Raw genomic sequence first — 21,357 nt, 5'->3', positions numbered from 1 at the left:
CTTTTAATTTCGAATTTGACAAATTATATTCTTATAATTGTTTTCTCCAAATAATTCTCTTGACCAATCATCTTTGACTAATATAGATTTTGTCGGATAATATTTATTTATTAGGGAATTTCTCCCTAGCTACCTAATTTAATACGTGTGGTTTTCACGCAAACCTATGGATCTCTCCATTTAGATTAGAAAACGTAGAAGCCAATGATGAAAAGAAGGGTTAGCCTTTATGCTTGTGGCAATGTATTCTTTACCTTTCTTTTATAATTCAAAGAGGATCTAGATGTGATTTCTAGGAATGGTCTTTACTTTTTTTTTGATCGAGGGGAACCTATTTCAACTAGTGGTCCTTAGATTTAGATTTTGAACCTTATGAGGACATTTCAAATGTTGTGTCATTCTGGGTTACCAATCACGACTTCCTCTCTCGTGTTGGAGGATGATTGCCTAAGGGAAATAGGGAATGGTGTGGGTAGATATTTGGATCGAGCTAAGCCAAAAGGCAATCAATTTGCCCGTGCAAAAATATTTCTCAAGATAGACTTAGAAAAAGGACTATATCAAACTCATTCAAGGGGAATATAGTCACTTGCAAGTCTTGAACTATGAACAACTACAGTTTAAGTGTTGAATCTATAACGAATATGGGCATTTTGCTCAAGATTGCAAGAAATAACAACGAAGGATATAGATGAGGGACATATTCCTACTGCAGAAGAGAAATGACAAACCCAATTAAGGGGAAGAAATCAAGGGAAGACAACCTCTAATAACAATCCTCCAAAACAAATTAGAAAAAAAACCTCCTCCACAAACCCATTCCAAGTTCTAAAGTCACAAGAAGAGCTTGAACAAGGAGATCCAAAGAAAATATGAGAAACAATGGATAGAGGGGAGGAAATCCCAGAGAAAGAAGAGGGGGAAATCCCTTCTTTGGAGCAAACAGGAGAACCGATGATCAGAGAAGGGGAAAACTCTCTCATAGACTGATGAACAAATTCTCTTTGGAAACGCAAGGACCAGAGGGAGAAAAAATATTTCCAATGCAAAAGAATCCAAAGATGGAATCCAGGAAAGGACAAGAAAAGAAAAAGATAAAACATGTATGGATAGTGACTCAACAAGTCATCAACTGAAAACCCCCAAAAAACTAGTAGACCCTCGGAAAAGAAGGAAAGAGAAGCCCGAGGCAGAGCTAAATAAAAAACAAGTTGTCTTTAGTGGGACTTTTTGGAAGCTTTTTCTGTGGATTTTTCCGGTCTAATTTCTCTAAAACCTTGCAAGAATTCATTGAAATCACAAATTTGATGGGTGACGCCTGCACAATAGAAGTGCCCTAGGGGTTTTTCATGGTGTTGAATCCATATATACAGTTAAAAAACTAGTTTAAATAACACAAATCAAGATTTCACCACAAAACCTTCCTATGGCAATAAAAAACTCCAAAAAATCGCACTAAAGACAACTCCAATAAAAAATTGGGCAATCAACCACAAATTTGAGAATTTGACAATCAACCACAAATTTAAGATATGCTAAAATACACAAGGAGCAAGAAAGTGTCAAAAGAAGAAATGGTAAGTCTAACACCACCAAAGTCAAATGAAAATAATTTCATCGAATAAAAAGGGATGGGAGAACCCAACAAATACCAACGTATCAAAGATCTAGTTAAACAGGAAAAACCGCGGATTTTACTGTAGCAGGAAACAAAGATGGAAGAAAATATAGTCATCCGGAGGACCTCTGAATGGACAATGCAGATAATTTTGTTCCCTCCTGAAATTTTTGATGTTTTGCAAGTTTATTTTGTTGTTAGCTCCGGAGGAGTCTTTTGCCCAGCATTCATTTAGTGTCATCGGTAAAAGATGTCATAAAAATGAAGCTATCAGCATTGTGGATTTCTGAATTTAATATAAAGATGGAAAATGAAAAAGTAGGTAGGAATCTGACCCAAATTCCAACTCTTTTTTCAACTAAACAGTACCGATTTGTTTATAAAAACAAAACATGCTTGAACCTGTAAAGATGTATGCTGAATAAATCTGGAAAAGCGGTTTCCGCATGCACTTGCCTTCTAGATAGGTTTCGTTGTGCCGTGCGCTTATTGGACCACAATACAGAACCAGCGCCGGAATTTGATAGCCAAATGTCTCACGGGCCATTTTCTCCTCCGTGAATGATTTTGATTTTCTAACCTTTACGGCGAAAGGTGTCACGGCTCAATAGGAATTAATCTGATTTTCTAATTGGACTGAAATCTAATACGCGAAACCGACAAATCCACGATTTGATAGCGTTGAAGAAAGATAATATTTTAATTTATTGTCACAACAGTGTTGAAACATGGGCGGCGAACCTTTTTTTCGCACATTCAAAAAACCTGTCATATGTAAAATTTCACCGTTGGCTGCTCTTGAATATTGCATTTTGACTTATTGCGGTTATTTAGTACATTCGAATTATCATATGTAAAATGTCATTACTCGTTACTTAGCTATTTTGGAAAATGAGGGTATACCAGAGTTTTTTACCACTTCTAGTAATCATATAATTTTATAACATTTTTATCTGGAGTGCAGATTCTATACATATCATACAAATTGACATTGTTATTGATCCTTATCCATTCAATATCATATCCGAAATATACGATCGAGATAAGCTCGTAAGGGTCACCAAACTCCCACTTTTTCTGACATGAACAGTACAGCAGACTTTCAGCTTTGAATTTTAAATCAAACTGTGGCTATTAGCTGGCTTTTGCTATCTTATCTTGCCCTTATCTATTCTATTTGTTATCCGTCACTCTGAAATTTCTATCATCCATCCATATTCTCTTCCTTATGTGATCAGTCTGTCGTTCGAATGGAGATAATATCCAGGTTAATTGAAGGAGGTCCATTGGAGGCCATCGCCGAGTTTGTCTTTGCAGGTATCATTCTCCTCCTAATAATTCCCTATGCTAAACGGTTGTTATTTCATAACCGTGTGCGCATGCCTCCAGGGCCTCCGGCCTGGCCAATTATTGGGCACATCCATCAGCTGGACGCGAATCGACCTCTTCATCAGACGCTGTACGATCTTGCTCGGCGCTATGGCCACATCATTCTCCTCCGACTCGGCTCTTGTAACGTCTTGGTAGTGACCTCCTCGGAGTTAGCCAGGGAATGCCTCACTACCCACGACATGAACTTCGCCTCGAGGCCACGTTTCTCGGGAACAGAGCATTTGGGATACGATTGCACGTTGCTGGGTCTGAATCCATATGACCGACGGTGTAAAAACCTTCGTAGGGTTTGCACATCGCAGGTTTTATCCACTTCGAGGGTGGAGTCGTCTCAAAACATTCGAAGGGAGGAGGTGTCCAAGTTAGTGAGTGCCCTGTTCGAGATAGGAATTAAAGACGAGGCGTCGGCTGTTGTAGACGTGAGATCGATGATGATTGATCTTATATTTGCTATTATTGTACGATCAATGTTACCGGACAAAAGCTACATGGCCAGCGGCGCGGAAGACATGGAAGAGCTGAAGGGGATGATCCACACCCATTTCCAGTTATTGGGAGCATTTAATGTGGGGGATTATATTCCCTTCCTCAGATGGCTGGATCTCCAGGGCTGCGAGAGGGCAATGAAGAAGTATAGCAGGCGGAGGGATGAGATTCTGCAGAGAGTGATAGATAAGTACCGTCTTTGTATGGAGGAGGAGACTAGTGAGACTCTAATGGATGCGCTTGTACATTTAGCGGATAAAGCCCAAGATTTCTGCGGCGACGATACCATCGTCAAGGGAACCATTATGGTATGTGTCTCTTTTCCCTTCGATCTCAAAAGGCCATTATGGGGGCTTGTTTTTCCTTCTGTCAAATTGGGAATGTTTTTGGCAAGAATGTAAATGAGATGTCTCTTATTTTGCAGAGCATGCTACTCGGAGCAGTGGATACGACGAGCAACACAATTGAATGGGCAATTTCATCGCTGCTGCAACGCCCGGAGGTGCTGAAGAGGGCGCAAGAAGAGCTGGACGCCGTAGCTGGAAGAGAGAGAGTGTTAGAGGAGTCTGATCTCCCCAACTTGAAATATTTGGAGGCTATCGTGAAAGAGACTCTTCGGCTTTATCCCGCAGGGCCTCTGCTCCTTCCTCACATGGCGAAGTCGGCGTGCACAGTTGGAGGGTTTCATGTGCCGGCGAACACTCAGCTTTTTGTCAACGTGTGGGCTATTCACAGAGACCCCGCTGTGTGGGAACGCCCCCTGGAATTCGAGCCGGAAAGGTTTATGAATTGTTCTAGCCCAGATGTGACTGGGCATGATTTCACATATATGCCATTTGGGTATGGGAGGAGGACCTGCCCGGGCATGTGGGTTGCCATGCGCATGCTCAAGTTCACCGTGGGGAAACTGTTGCATAGTTTCGATTGGAGCATTCCAAACGGAGATGAAGGGGTGGACATGAGTGAAGCGCGTGCCGTTACGCTGTCAAAAGAGTCTCCATTGAAGGCCGCGATTAAGCCACGCCTCCCTCGACAACTCTATTGAGTGAATGTCTTTATTAGAATAATCGCGATGTTAAACTTGTTATCAGTTTTATAATTTGGTTTACTGGTTAATCTTGGTCGTCGATTCTGCGTTTTAGGTGATATTCTCACTAACCGTTGGCACCACCATGGATGTATTTTCGTCCGTGAGTGGTCATGTTTTGGACTGTACACTTTTGTGTCAGGGAACGTACCTCATCACGTCTTTGTTTTTGATGGGAGGAAAATAAAATCTTTGCCTTCGAGACTTTCTACATTCCAATAAAAAAAACAATCATATTATTAATGTTAAAATTTATATAGATTAAATAGGTGTTAAAAGAATTAAAATTTAATTTAGTTATGTAAATTAAATGACGGTCAAATATAAATATGGATATTTAAAAATTTATACATACATTATTATATTATTATTAACTATAAAAAGTATTAGAGATGGAAAAATTAGTAATTTGTTTCATATGAGGTATCTTCCATTAAAGTCTGAATTGATGGGTGATTATTGTTGTCTTATATAGGTTTATTTCAATTTTATTATTATTATCTATAAAAAGTATTAGAGGTGGAAGAATTAGTAATTTGTCTCATATGAGGTATCTTTCATTAAGGCCTCAATTGATGGGTGATTATTGTTGTCTCATAGAGGTTTATTTCAATTTTGTAGTGATCCATTGTTATGTCATTATAAGTATCTCGAGCAGTTTTTGGGACAAGCTTCTTAGGGAAAATATCTCTTTTGAGCACTCAATCTTAGACATTTTTTGGAGGTGGAATGGAGTAATTACAGTTTGTAAAGGTGACGCAGAGTGGGCCAACATTGATTTGTTACACATTTGTCATAATCATTGTGAAAAATCTTTGCATTATAAAATTAAGTTGTGTAAGCCCAAAGTGGTTGAGGGTTTTTTTAGAATTATATTTTTAATATCAAGCTTTAATTAAGGGGTGATTGTAATCATTATGGGTGTGTATCCTCTGTTGACTGTGAATAGTCATAATACTATATATCTAACATATTAAGGAGTGGAAGATTATTGAAGTGTTTATGGTAATGATAGTTGGTTCCGTTGTTTGACCCCTGGGTTACTGTGCCTTTCAATTGAGAGTTTTGTTGATGAAATTGAGGAAGTCTTTGTCACTCTAAAGGGCATTTAAATAGTCATACTTTACTTTTCCTCACTACCTGCAATTTTCAAAAATAAAAACCAATACAGGTTCAGTTAGACAGAATCGAAGAAAATGTTGCTATTTTGCTTTTGATATTCAACCAATTAGCTAGTACATTCACAATGCTATTGGAGACAATGATGGAAAATAGGTGACAAACACAGAGAAAATGATTAGCTAGATAGTGTGTGCCAACAAGTGGAGGAATTGCAAGCTTTCCTCACAATATGTTAATTTTTTCTTAATAGGCCTATATTGTTCTTTGCTTTAGATAATTGCATTTCATCATTTACACATTGAATTCACCTCACATCATTATATCATAATTATATCATATGCAATTATGTAGAAAGAACAATATCATCACCAATGCAAAAAAACAGAAAGGAACAATAAAAGAAAATCATCCACACATAGAGACACTAGGATTGGTCGGAGACTAGGCAAAAACCCTACAAGGAGGAAAACCCTTTAAAATTCTTCTTCTTATTAGATTGTCATAAAATTTTCAATAAAGAGAGAGTACAATAATCGAATTATTCATTCATAAGACTATCCAACAAAACCAACCAAACAATATCCCAGAGATGAACTGAACAATGATACTAATAAAAATCATGATAGAGAAGCTTGTAGTCAACTGACAACATTTTTGGTCAACTATCACAATTTTTTATTAACTGTTAAAAAACGCTAAGTCTCGGCCACACCAAGCTAACGGTCATGTGCGAAACTGAAGCATTCTCGCTGCACGGAGAGGCTTGTATGCATGTGGAGACCCTGTGGCTTTGAACGAAAAACCCTAATCCAAATGTGCGAACTTGAACCATGAAGTTTCAAACTTGTGTGAACAAATTCACCATGAACCAATTTCATACTTGTGCGAGCCAAAAATAAAGAAGAGAAAAGAAGGATGCTTGATTATAATATCCAAACGAGGGTCACTCAACTTGAATAGCCATCCAAGGGTGTCCAATTTATGTTTAGAGCTGACTTTTCCTTTTCTGCACAAGTGAGTTTCCATAATAAAATTATATTTTTCATTAACCAAATTAATTTCTTCCAAGCGTTAGGAGGGGTCTTTCTTGATGAGGAAGATTATCCAAATGAGGGAATTTGTCCCCGAGCTACCAAATTAACACTCTTTCTCAGCTAGCGAGAAATTACTGATTGCAACATATGTCCCACCACAAATATCTTATCAGCAAATTTTTCTTTAGTCATCTTCGCTCATCTTTTCTCATCTTTGATCATCCCTACTCATATCTTCTTATATCTTCTCATATTTACTCATCCATACTTATCTTTTTTCATCTCTTCTCATATGTTGAAAACTTTTGAATCTAAAAGAAAAAGAATTTGACATCGAAGGGGAGCCCAAGCTACCACCCTCTATCCATTGGGGAGCCACTTCTACCACCCAGAATCAATGCTAGTAGGGAAGCCAATGTTACTACCTAGCAGTCTCTACCAGCGGGGAGCCAATGATACCCCTTGAAATCCAATGATAATGAGGAAGGTCCTATGGGACACTCTCACGTCCTATCAGTGACTATGGGGAAGGTCCTATGGGACACTCCCACCCCAAGTCATCTCACATAGTGGAGCATTTGGCTACCATCATGTTGACAGTACTGGACCCATGAACATTCAAGGGGATCTACTTGGTATGAAGTCCCACCTAGACCTCAGACCATTTGGAGTAGGAGTCCCAGCAGTGGGTGGTAATGTAGTGCCTTGACCGTGGTAGCACGCAGAGATAAGTATGATGACTTTGGGTGGAAGCAAGTGTGTGACCTTGCGGCAAGTCAAGTGTGATGTATGGGGGTTCTAACACATCAGGGGAAAAGGAAGTGTGCCCCTTAGAAGCTTGTAATACTACACAACTTGAAATGAACACATGAGCGGAATGACATCTTGAGCTAAAATTCGAAATAGTCCACAACTTAAAGTTATAGGTTAATCAAACAATGCGCATTCAATAAGATCATACAATTGCATACAAAGTAGTTCATAAGAAAATGCATAAGTTAAACAACATACATTTCTTAAGCAACCAGAATAATCCAACTACAACAACAACATATGCATGAAAGCATGTTGGCTCTTTTATTATTATAAGTGAAAGTTCCAAACATACATACACCATTGACATCCACCAACCCTAGTAGTGGAAAATTACATTCAAGGACACCTGCTCCTAAAAAGAATTGTACTCGCTTTAAGTTGTGGAGAACTCAAGGCTCATCAAAATACTCCCAAGCCTTTTCTTAGCCTGAGCCTAGCCAAAAACTTGGCTCCCAAAAACCCTTTCTATGAGTTATGAGGTTCTATTTATAACAAAGGGTGGGGTCACCCTCGACATTCCCCTTTGTGACTCTTTGACTACCCTCATGAATCTTCATCTCCTTTACACATAACTCATTACATTACATAGTGATTGTTCACATTCCACTAATGATACTAGGAATTTCACTTACAACATATTGACAAATAATATTACATTTTCCACAATAACCCGTGTGATACAAAATAGGCTAGAGACATCCTAACAAGACAAACCACTATGACTCTAAAGTTTGGGGAAAGACCACCTTGGCAACCTCCACTTGATGTTGCTCGGTCATGTACTGATGCCAAGCTTGGTACTGTGTGATGATGTCCCCAAACTTCTTAATGGTGTTCTCTTGGTAGCGGACTCTTGCCTCCATAGCATTTGGGTATATGGTCTTGGAACATGTATCAAACTCATCCTGAAGCATGTCAAACATGGTGTTGACCATGTCGGGACTACCAATGTACTTCTACATGTTTTGTGCACTCAACTACAAGTCATACCTGGTAGCCTCTCACCTTAGCTACTCCATGTACATGTCGATCTCTATCACGACTTGGTTATTATTTTTAGGTTGAGTGAGGGAACCGATTGGTAGGATCATGTGGGTTCTCCCCATGACATCCAAACTCTTGTACAATCGTGCATATGAGGCCTGTATGCTGTTAACAAATGGGGTGAGTTTCTAATATTTCTAGATCAAAATCCAAACCTTTTCTTTCTCCAGCTCTGTTTGAGGCTTCATCATCTTTGGCAAGTGAAGCAGGGCCCCTTTGTACTCCATTATCCACTCTTGCACATGGGCAATGGTAGCATTTATGTTCTTGAGATTGTGAAAAAAGCTCTTTTATCTGCTAGTGTAATCCATGCACATGGACAATGGCTTTATGCACGATGATGAATCCATCATATAGCTTCCACATGGTAGTCTCAGGTGTTGATACTTCAACAATTATCGAGTTCCTCATCTTTGCCATTGTGGAAACTGTGCTCTTCTCTTTGTACTATTGTGCCTCTAGCATGACTTCTTGCAAGTTCTTTTCCATTTGTTCATTTTTGACTAACATGAACTCCATATTTGAGTTCGTGGCTTTTGCCTAAGGGAAGGTGGCATTGACAAGGGAAACTACATGATTTCTGACATTTGGCACTATCACCCTTTCCTTCATGAATGCAGGTGATGCATGATCATCCAGAAAGTTCTTTATCTGTGCCTGTACAATCTTATTTTGTAACTCGTCAAATGATAAATTTTACACATCCATCACTGGATCATCATCAAGGAGAATAACCTCTCCTTGCTCACTTAGGACTGGTTTTGACAATGGAGGTGGTTAAGACTGAGAGGTGACCTCGGGTGGTTTTGGCATGAGGTCAGTGTCTTGATCCTGTGGCTCCTACCCCAACTCCATATCTGTCACTTCAATCGGGTGCTCAATCTGCTCAGAAACCTATCGATCCTACATTTTTTCACCCTCTTCTTTAGCTATCAATTGTTCTGACTCCTCAACCTGTATGGTTGGTGTTTTCTCTATCATTGTACTTTTCCTTTCTTGTTCCTCATGTTTCTACTTCTCTTCCCTCTCTCTCCTTCTCAGCTCTTTCTCTTCTTTCAACTTCTTCTTTGTTTCCTGCAACTTTTGTTTTGCTTCCTCCAACATTTGCTTTTCTCTCTTCCTTCGCTCTACTCTCTTTTTTCCTCTATTGCCAAAGTTTCTTTCTCCAAGATAGGATTTACTCTTACTTGTAGCTTTTCTCTACCTCTGGGTTTTAAAAAAATTTCCTCTTTCCCGTGTCGTGCATTGGCTTGTTTCTTATTTCTGTTGTTGTTGTTCCTTCCTGTGTGGTTTCTGCCTATAGAGCAGCTCTCTAAGATGTGGCTATACTTATCAGCTTATGGAGTTTGGACTTTTTGTAGAAGTACCTCCAAGGGTCCTCCTCGTTCCAATGAAATGTCCCACGGATCAATGAATAGTGCATCTTCACACAATGGTTCTTAAAAATGAGTGGGCATCATACAAATTAAAGTCTTTAGTGTCGAACTCAGACTTCAGTATTTCCTTAGCTTCAACTTCTACATCCTTCAAGCTCATAATATCATACAATTGAATCTGCAAAGGAAGAGAGGGCCATGGTGCCTTCTTCCTCCTATACAAACTTGTTGATAACCCTGTGGAGATGTGATGTGAGACCTCTTACATGACCAACTTTTCATGGCATACCTTGGTAGAACATGTAGAGGCTTCTGTGTGCCAAACATCCTAATGAGGGTTCCACTAGTGAGGCATACCAATTTGTAATGTCATGTATTGCCTCCATTGCCTCTTGGGACATGCAAGGAAGATCCTTCTCGAAGATCAACTTGTACAACGAGATAATTAAATGGTCAGTTAGCCTCACCATAACTCCTCAGCAGCTGCAGTCAGAAATAAGCTTGCAATAGATGTTGATGGAAATCTATTTCGATGTCCATGTCCAGCTCATGCCAAGAAAAGGATGTTGGGAATAGATTGCATCAAGTAAGTATGTGGACATGTTGAATTGCGCTTGCTCATGCTTGGGCAGATTCCGGGAGTTAGTCACATGGACTTTCAACTGAAGAGATAACAAGTCCGACTAGTTGAATGGACTTCCATCATTCACCAACTAGTCCAACACAACCACCCAACCTTCAAGAAAGGTATTCATACTCTCTTGATTGTATAATCAACATGCAAAGATGATCAAGAATTGGAATGCCTTCCTGAGAGACTGAGTCTTGTAAACATGATTGGGTGTTTTTCTGAAATTTGACGGATATTTCACCCAACACCTGAAAATATCTGTGATGTTCACAAAGATATGGGTGGCATAGAAAAGTGTGTCCATGCGGTTGACCGAATGAAGTAAGTGATACATTTGCTGACAGTTTCGTGCCCTAAAGGTGACAAGCTCTATCCCGCTAGCACTGCACAATGTCATTGTCTCTAGATCTATGTGTGAGATAATCCAGTGGATGATGTCCGCACATGGGAAGGTGGGGTACCTTCATGCAACCTCGTATAAGCCTGATTTTTGGATACTGATATAAAAATGTCGATCATCTAAGTCTTCCTTGAATTCCTCTGCAAAAGTATTGTTGATTTGTTTCCATGTCAACTTCATGCCTTTCTCAATGAACAACTGAGTGTCTGAAAAAACTTGCAAGTTCACTAGCACCTGCTCAATTCCTTCCCCATTACTACTCTTGACAGTATCCTTTGTTGCAGCTCTCTTGGAGGCCATGTTAATTGTAACTGCTAGAGATATGCTCAACAATTGTTGTACCTGGATATAGAGAGGATACTCATGGCATGCAATTGTTAGCTTAAAACCAAAAGCAACTTCAAGAACAAACCAAGAAAAAAACCAAGGTAATGCTGGGAGGTATTTCACAATCCTAGTTCATAAAGGTGAGGAGATCCCTGTTGGAACTATGCATTGCGTAGTCCCAACAATTAGTGGGGTGGTCTTGCTGACTGGAACTATGTAATGTACAGTTCAATCAGGCATAGGACAGGGGAGACTGCGCATTGTGCAGTATCAGTGGCCAGGGCTTGGGGTTGGCTCCTGAAACTACATAGTTCAGAGTTGGAGCTAGGCCTAGGCAATCTCTGCTCAATTCCAAAAGCTAAGGTCAAAGCCTTGATCTCCTAAAATGCACAGTGCATGTTGGGAAAATGAGATCTGGGCCAAGGAAGTCGAGATCTTCCCAAGGGGAGTGTGAAATTGAAAATATATGAAGTATGGTGTGATGTTGAGTGAAAATATGACTGAGTGACAATGCATGCAAGTGAAACAAGTGCAGGAATCAATCAAACTAATGGAAAATGAAGCATGTGGAGAGAGTCACTGCAACGACGATTGTTAGTGAAAAACTCGGTAATGCATGCGACACTTGGGAAAGGAAAAGAAAAACTTAAAAAAACACTTCTACAAGCTAAAAAAAATTCAAAACACTAGTGTTCATTCAACAGAATAAGTGAAAAAAAACTCTCACAAGTTTAAGAAACAAAAGCGATATAAAAGTAGCAAAAGACTAGAAAAGCAAGACTTACCTAGAAAAGCAACAATGATCACACCGAAGGTTCCTTCATCTCGTCGAGAATCCCAGAGCTCCAAGATCGAATGTGAAAATGAGCTATGGAAGTGTCAACTAAACATATTTTGTTGATTTAGGGTTTATGACATGGAGGCCAAAAATCAAGGAAAAAGCGACACGGCAATAGTTTCCAAAATAACTCAAGTGTCTCCTCCGGGCTGCTAAAAATAGATCCCTATATTCTAGGGATTCATTTTCGTCTTTTCTCTTTTTAATTTATTGGGAAAATCTTCCATGCATTTCCCAAAGAGATTTCACAGTTCTGGGAAGGACTCGACAATCCACTAGCTCATGCACTGAGAAACTTCTGAGAAAGAAGCTATTGCGTAGCTTTTGGGCTGAGCAGCTCATGGATACCTCTCATGATCTCCTCATTTTCCCAGCTGAAGGTTGTATGTCAACTTGCTCTGTGCAATTTTGGATCTGAAGGATCACTGTCAGCTTGGACTGCACAATTCCCAAGGGCAAGGATGGTTACCCTCAAGTATTGTGCAATTCACTAAGAAAATCCTAGAACTGGGGGAAAACTAAGTCAAGAGATCGACTTGTGGGTTAGGTAGTAAACCATGTAAGAAAACACAATCCATTATGCAAAGGATGAATCTCAATCATAGCATAAGTACTTGGATCAGTGCGAGATGAGTTGTCGATATTTAGGAGGGGGGCTCTATAATGAAGCATAGGAAGAATTTTGGAGGGTGCTTGTAGTCGCTAAAACATTGGGGACACACTGGTATAAGTCCAACTCTCTGTATGGAACTTGTCTCGTGTAAAGTGAGTCTAACTCTTTGAGAAGTATTGTTCGATTCTTCAATTGTCATGGCTCCTTCACTAGCTTGAGTTAGAGATGCAGTTCCAACCATTCTCTCTATCAGTAGCACACATACCAATCCAAGTTAATATGAGTTATTTTGACTGGGGTTGATGGGTATATTGATACACAAGTAACATATATTTTCATTGTTTTAGTTTCGTCTCTGGTGTTGCTCCGTTGCCAGCAAGCCTAGACATTACCCCAACGGAGTCACCTCAGGAACACAAGTATTGCTCCACTGCCAGTGAGCCTGAACAATACCTTGGCAAAGTTACTTTCTTCACCTCTCTGTGTGGGAAGTATTTCTCTTCTTTCACCTTTAGTTTATTTTTTCATTTCATTTTTCATTTCTCAAAGAACTGTGCATAGGCACTTATTTATTTCATGAGGTGGAAGAGGGATCCTGACTTATTGAGAGAAGAATAGGTTGTCTCTTCAGACAAGGGTGTTTATATATACCTTTAACATACTAGTTAAGGTTTCCCCCCTCTCCTTACTCTACCTGACTGAGTTGACAAGGGTTAACCGAATATAGAAAACTGATTAGAGTAGGCAGTACTAGTTAAGAGTGCAAGCATCGTCATTTCACCATGATTCTCTCTAAAAGTAACGTATTTTCCCTTAGGGTATCATTGACTAGAAGAAATTCAAGATTCTCATAAAGAGAGGGAATAGACATATAACCAAGTGTTGATAGCTGTACAAGTCCCCTTTGGTTTCACCTTGTTTGTCTGAGAAGCCAAACACGGTTTCATGTGGGAACTAACCTATGGGTGCATGAGAAAAAAATAAAAGGAAAGAAGAAAGACACAGAAAAATAGAGCAAGAAAAACAAAACAAGAAAGAAAAAACTACTCCCACTCCTAAGCTAAGCAAAGCGTGGGTCGATTCATGTGAAGTGATATTTCCAATACAACCATCGGCACATTGGTTGACCCATTTTGGCACCATCATGATTGAAAAGAAAGATATTTAAGAAAACCAACAGACAAGAAATATGAGACAATGCAAACCAAATCATTTGAAGTTTGAATACATCCCCAGAAAAGAAAAGATTGAAAGAAAATGAAAGGCACTCTGCAAATGTATCATGGTGTTTTGTCATATTGCACATGGAAGACAAGCATGTACACACCTTCGATTTGCACAAATGAGAAAACATGAAGAAATAAGAAAACCTTTGTTTCGCAATAGTGCTTGCTACATATGACTCCTCCAATAGATGAGAAATAGGATCATCTGATTCTAGTGGAGGATATGAAAACTGTGAATTGGACTGATTTTCAATGTGGACAAGAGATTGATGAGGATCTTGGGTAGATTCAATAGATTTCTGACTGAAAGTGGAACTAACCTCATGGCTATGAGAACCTGACATAACCATCAACTCTGGTTGAAGTGCCTTGACATCTTGAGGAGCTTCCACTTCATCAATAGATGGATCATCAAAGGCCAGTGGCTTAGAAAAATCAACAGTAGGTGAATCAATATCGTGATCAATTGAACGAGTGAAAATATCACAACAATTGAAATAAAAAAATTCAACATGAACAACGACATCCTCATGATCTAATAAATCATAAAGAGGGGGTAATGGAAAACAATAATTTTCACCCTCTATGTTTTAAAAAATGAAAGATGATAGATTAGGTGGATCCGAGAAGAAGGATTTGTCCTCTCTGCAATCTAATGAAAGACTGACATCCCATGTGTGTTGTGAATGATCAGAAGTGGAAACATCTGGAGATGAATTTTCACAAGATGGAAAAAAATGTTATAATTGTGGAAGATGTTAGGATAAAGTGAATGAGATGTGGATCAAAGGAGTTCATCCTTCACCACAGATTATTTTTCAGTCTTCCACACATACTAATAAAAAATGATAGCATAGGTTAGCCGTTCAACACCAACTCCATCCAAAACTTGATCCTCGTGAATATAACATGTGGAATCTATAATGAATTAACACAACGCACAAAAATCCAGAGGATCAAAGGAACTAGTGGATGAAGGCTGAGAAGATAAGACCATGTGAAAACCATTAGGCTTGCAGTCGAAATATACACAAAAATGCTGAGCAAGTGGGGTAGGAGGAGATGGTGACAATTCAATGGGTGCATTCACAACTTCTCCCATCTCGTCCTGCGGAGCTAGAGTTATTTGGTAAGAAGTGGATAGAGGATCACATGGGACAATAACCTTATTCATCTCAGATGCAGAAGCTCTAACGCCGAGGTATGTTGGGAGAGAGTCAGAAGTTTCTAGCTTGTTCCAATTCTCAGAGATGTCAACAAGATATTGAAATCTTCCTTCCAAAAATTTCCAGTCAACTTCATCTTCACTAAATTCAAAACAGTAACAAAGAAAACGATCATAAAAGTGCTCAAGTGATTCGTTAGGTGATTTACGATTATAAAGAATGAAAGCACAACATAATTCTTTGCACATGTTATCGAAAGAGTGCACATAGGCTACGAGAAATGAGTGACACCATTGCTTTGCACACCCTTTAAATGTGAAAGTGAACAATCCACAATTAATGTCATCTGAGGCGACAACATGCTTGTCGTAAAAGCCCAAAAAGGCAACTGTGTGCCTGAACATGGGTGTTCCATTATCGCCACTCAGTTTGTGTTTTGAAAAGTCATCTATAACATCTTCCGACAAATCAAAATCAACAACATGAGAAAAACATATCAGGGTCGTGATTGAGACATACGTCATGAATGACGTGCAAAAATTCAAAATAGACTTCAAGGGCTCAACTTGTCATCTCTCCCTCCTTCTAGTGCCATAAATTTTAACGATGTTGAACCTACCAACATTCAATGGGATCTCCCCAGTAAGAAGTCCGAACTATACCTCAGACCATTTGGAGTAGGAGTCCCATTAGTGGGTGGTAACGTAGTGCCTTGACCATGGTAGCATGTAGAGATAAGCATGATGAATTTGGCTAGAAGAAACTGTGTGTCCTTGTGGTGAGTCAAGTGCGATGCATGGGGGTTCTAACACACAAAGGGGAAAATGAACTTTGCCCCTTAGAAGCTTGTAACAGAACTGTTACAGATCCATTTGGGCACATCACTCCCATAATTCATATTAGTACCATTAGGGCTCATCAAACCCTAATTCAGTTGCTACATGCCCTAGACAAGTCACCATTTTGAATGCCTCCTTCCCTTAGAGTTTCTTGGCCTGAAATCCTCCAAAAATGCCTCCTTGAGGGACCAGGACAGCCTTGGATAGGGGTAATTGCGCTTTAGTGCAGGTAGGCCAATGTTAGGGTGCTTTGCAGAGCACCTAGGCCCACTTTGACCTATGAGCAAGCGAGATTGAGCAAAATTCACATAGGGTTATTGGAATATTCTTATCTTCTAAAGTCATCTAGAAGATTCCCACACTTATCATCTCCTATGAGCTCAAAATTGGATAGGGAATGAGTTAAGTAACCTCCTATCCTCTCATCCCTTCCTCCATTGAAACTAACTCTAAGTTTGGAAGGCCATTCAATACCCTCATTTATGATCAAACCTCCTCGATTTGCCTACAAATTGAGCACTCATCTAAGTGATCAGGGGCTGGACTTTGAGAATTTGTGAGGAGATATTGTTGGTGTGAGGATTGAGATTATAAGCAAGTATTTTTATGCTGCCGTAGTGCTCTACTAATGATGTGATGTTGGTAGGAACCCAAGCTGGAAGAGTGGCAATGGATCAAACTTCATGGTGGTAATTCTTCCTTCTAATTAGTAAAGTTGTTTACACCTTTTTCCATATGCTTATCTTGATATATGATGTTTATATGTGTGAATGTATCTGATTCCATTTACTTATAGTCAATAGATCTCTTGCTTTTATTGGTTCTCTATCTTTTGTTTATGCTTGTAGGTACTTTTTGAGCGAGTTAAGTTCGAGAAGGAGCGACGGGAGTCATACAAAGGAGGCAAAAGGAAAGCGAAAGAATAAGTAGGTCCTTAGGTTCCCTTTGTCTTATTTATCATCCATAGAAAAAGGATAAGCACTTTAAATCTGTTATTCTAGGTATAGCTACCTACCTAGGGAATTAATATTTATTTGTAGATGCAAAATTCCTCATAACAAGTACATAGCCTAAAATGAATACGAGTGGAATGACATCACGAGCTAAAATTCAGAATAGTCCACAAATTAAGTGAGGAGTTAATCCAACATCATGCATTCAACGAGATTTATACAATTGCATACAAAGTAGTTCTTAAGAAAATGTTTTAAGTTGAACAAAATACATTTCTAAAGAAACCAGAATAGTCCAACTACAATAACAAGATATGCATGAAAGTGTGTTGGCTCTGTTATTATTATTATAAGTGAAAGTTCCGTCCATACATACACCATTGAAAACCACTAGCCCTGTTAGTGGAACATTACAGTCAAGAACATCTGCTCCTCCAAAGAATTGTACTCACTTTACGTTGTGGAGAAGCCAAGGCTCATCACAATACTCCCAGGCCTTTTCTAAGCCTAAGACTAGCCAAAAGCTTGGCTCCCAAAATCCCTTTCTATGATTTATCTAGTTTTATTTATCACAAAGGGTGGGGTGACCCTCGACATTCCCCTTTGTGACTCTTTGGCTACCCTCATGACTCTTCAAATCCTTTACACATAGCTCATTACATTACATAATGACTTTTCACATTCCACTAATGACACTTGGAAAATTACTTACAACATATTAAAAAATAATATTACATTTTCCACATGTACCCATGTGAGAAGAAATAGGCTAGAGACAACCTAACAAGACAAAACACTATGACTCTAATGTTTGGTGAAAGACCAACTTGGAAACATCCACTTGATTCTTCTCGGTCACGAAGTGGTTCCATGCTTGGTACTATGTGATGATCTCCCCAAACTTCTTGATGGTGTCAATCTGATAGCAGATTTTTGCCCCCATAACATCTGGGTATATGGTCTTGAAACATATATCCAACTCATCCTAAAGCAGGTGCAACATGGTGTTGACCATTACAAGACTACCATTGTACTTCTTCATGTTTTGTGCACTCAAATCCAAGTCATCCCAGGTGGCCTCTCGCCTTAGATGCTCCATGTACCTATTGATCTCTAGTCGGATTTGGTTCTTGTGTTTAGCTTCGGTGAGGGAACTGATTGATGGGATCTTGTGTGTTATCACAATGACATTGAAACTCTTGTACAACCATGCATATGAGGCTTATATGCTGCTGACGAATGGGGCAAGCTGCTCATAGTTATGGATCAACATCCAGACCTTTGCTTTCTCCATCTCTTCCTAAGGCTTCATCATCTTTGGCAAGTGAAGTGGGGACCCTTTTTACTACATTGTCCACTCTTTCATATGGTCGATGGTAGCATGCATGCTCCTAAGAGTTTGAACAAATCCTTTTCTCCACTATTTTAACCCATTCACACGGACAATAACTTTATGCACATTGATGGATCCATCATAAACCATCTGCATGGTGGTCTCAAGTGTTAATACTTTAACAAGTATCACTTTCCTCATCTCTGCCATTGCGGAATATACTCTCCTCTCCTTTTACTATTCCAACTCTTGCCTGAATACTGGTAAGTTCTTTTTAATTTTTTCATTCTAAGATAACAGGAACTTAACATTTCAGCTCGTGGCTCCTACATAAGTGAAGGTGGCATTGACAAGGGAAACTAGATGCTTTCTCACATATGGAACTATCACCCTTTCCTTCATGAATCCAGGTAATCCATGCTCATCCGGAAAGTGATTTCTCCATGCCTGTATAATCTTATTTTTCCATTCGTCAAATTATATATTGTACACATCCATCACTGGACCATAATGAAGGAGGAAAACCTCTCCTTTCTCACTCTAGACTAGTTCTAACACTGGAGGTGGTGAAGACTAAGAGGTCACCTCGGGTGCTTTCAGCATGAGGTCAATGTCTTGATCCTGTGGTTCATAACCCAAATCCATGTTTTCCACTTCAATTAGTTTCTCAATCTGCTGAGAAAGCTCCCGATCCTGCATCTATTCACCCTCTTCCTTAGTTGTTGGGTGTTCTTACTCCTCAACCTATATGAACACTGATTGCTTTATCATTACGCTTTTCCTTTCTTCTTCCTCCCATTTCTGCTTCTCTTCCCTCTCTCTCCTTCTCAACACTTGCTCTTACTTCAACTTCTTCTCCATTTCCTACAACTTTCATTATGCTTCCTCCAACCTTTTCTTTTCTCTCTTCCTTCACTCTAATCTCTTTTTGCCTCTGCTGCCAAAGCTGATTTCTCTAAGACATGTTTTCCTCTCATCTTGTAGCTTTTCTCTAGGTCTAGGTTTTTGACAATATTCCTCTTTCCATTTTCTTGTGTTGGCTTGCTTCTTATAGATATTGTTGTTGTTGCTCCTATCCGCAGAGCAACTTTCCAAGCTATGGTTATATTGACCAACTCGTCAAACTTGGATTCATTGTAGGAGTACCTCCAAGTGTCCTCCTTGTGCTAATGAAATGTCTTGTGGATGCATGGATAGTACACCTTCGCATAGTGGGTCTTGAAAATACTATGGGGATCATATAGATTAAAGTCCATAGTGTCAAACTCAAACTTCACTATTTCCTTTGCTTCGACATTTTTATCCTTTACGCTCTTAATATCATACAATCTAATATGCAAGGGAAGAGTGGGCCATGAGGCCTTCTTCCTCTTATGTAGCCATGTTGATAACCCTCACGAGATGTGATATGAGACCTCTTGCATGACCAACTTCTTTGTAGCATACCTTAGTAGAACATGTGGAGGATTCTCTCCACCAAACATCCTGATGAAGGTGCCACCATTGAGGCATAAAAATATGCAATGTCAAGTATTGCTTCGATCACCTCGTGGGACATGCAAGGTGGATCCTGCTTTAATATCAACTTGTACAATAGGATAATGAAATGGTCAGTTAGCCTCACCATAACTCGACGACAAACTTGCAATAAATGTTGACGATAGTATTTTTTGGTGTTCATGTCCAGCTCATGTCAGGAAACTGATGTTGGGCACAAATTGCATAAAGTAAGTATGCAGACATGTAGAATCTCGCTTGATCATCCTTGGGTGGATTCTTGACATTAGTAACATGGAATTTAAACTGAAGAGCTAACAAGTATGACTAGCTAAATGGCCTTCCATCATTCACCAAATAGTCCAACACAACCACCCAACCTTCACAAAAGGTCTTTGTGTTGTCTTGATCATATAATCAACATACAAAGATGATCAAGAACTAGTAGGGCTTCTTGAGAGGATCAGTCTTGTAAACATCATTGGGTGTCATTTTTAACTTTGACGACTCATTCACCCAATGCTTGACAATATCTTTTGTTTTTAGAAAGCCGTGGATGGCATAGAAAAGTGTGTCCAAGCGATTCACCGACTGAGGTAAATGATACATCTACTGATAGTTTCGCGCCCTGAAGGTGGAAAGCTCTATCCCACTGGAATTTCTTAATGTCATAGTCTCTGATCTATGTGTGAGACAATCCAGTGGATGATGTACGCAGATGGGAAGGCAGGGTACCTATATGCAACCTTATATAAGCCTGATTGTTGGATATTGATATAAACCTTCTGATCCTCTGAGTCATGCTTGAAGTCCTATAAAAAAGTATCCTTGATTTGCTTCCATGTCAACTTCATGCCTTTCAAAATGAACAACTGAGTGTCTACATAAAATGGAAAGTTCACTGACACCTGCTCAACTGCTTCCCAGTACTACTCTCAACAATATCCTTTGATGCGGCTCTCTTGGAGGCCATGTTAACTAAAACTACTAGGGAGATGTTAAAAAACTTTTGTACATGGAGACAGAGAGGACACTCAAGGAATGCAAATGTTAGTTTAAAATCAAAAGCAACTTTAAGAACAGACCAATCAACAAATCGAATTAGTGCTGGGAGGGATTAGGTAATCCCGGTTCATAGAGGTGACTAGATGCATGCTAGAACTACACATTATGTAGTCCAAGCAGCTAGTGGGGAGGTATTTCTAACTAGAACTATTCAATGCACAGTTCAGTCCAGGCATAGGTCAGGTGAGAATGCACATTACAGTCTCGGTGGCCAAGGCTTGGGGCTGGCTCCTAGAAATGCATAGTCTATAGTTGGAGCTAGACCTAGGCAACCTTTGCACAATTCTAGAAGCCAAAGCCTAGGCCTTGAGCTCCATAAATGCGGAGTGCATGCTAGGAAAATGAGATATGGGCCAAGGAAGCCCAAATCTGGCCAAGGGGAGTTTGAAATCGAACAAATCTGAAGGTTGGTGTGATGTTGAGTGTAGATATTATTGAGTGATGATGCATCCAAGTGAAACAAGTGTATGAAACAATCAAACTGAAGGAAAAAA

General features: G+C 39.5%; 1 protein-coding gene across 2 annotated transcripts; it reads left to right on the top strand.

Moving 5' to 3' along the window:
- The first annotated feature begins 2,714 nt into the window (after positions 1–2,714).
- On the top strand, positions 2,715–4,790 carry LOC149229222 (flavonoid 3'-monooxygenase CYP75B137-like). 2 transcript variants are annotated; one of them, XM_089378535.1, is made up of 3 exons: positions 2,715–2,935; positions 3,008–3,804; positions 3,921–4,790. In XM_089378535.1, exons 1-3 carry the CDS (start codon positions 2,869–2,871, stop codon positions 4,539–4,541), a joined length of 1,485 nt encoding a protein of 494 aa, XP_089234661.1. In that variant the 5' UTR covers positions 2,715–2,868; the 3' UTR covers positions 4,542–4,790. The 2 variants fall into 2 exon arrangements, with proteins under 2 accessions (XP_089234661.1, XP_089234660.1); XM_089378534.1 differs by having other exon boundaries at positions 2,717–3,804.
- The last annotated feature ends 16,567 nt before the right edge of the window (positions 4,791–21,357 follow it).

The sequence above is a fragment of the Pinus tabuliformis genome, chromosome J, assembly GCF_031772625.1.
Source record: "Pinus tabuliformis cultivar Carrire ecotype Pingquan chromosome J, CPIR1, whole genome shotgun sequence".
NCBI classification, from domain to species: Eukaryota; Viridiplantae; Streptophyta; class Pinopsida; order Pinales; family Pinaceae; genus Pinus; species Pinus tabuliformis.
This window is presented reverse-complemented; position numbering and strand designations above follow the sequence as displayed.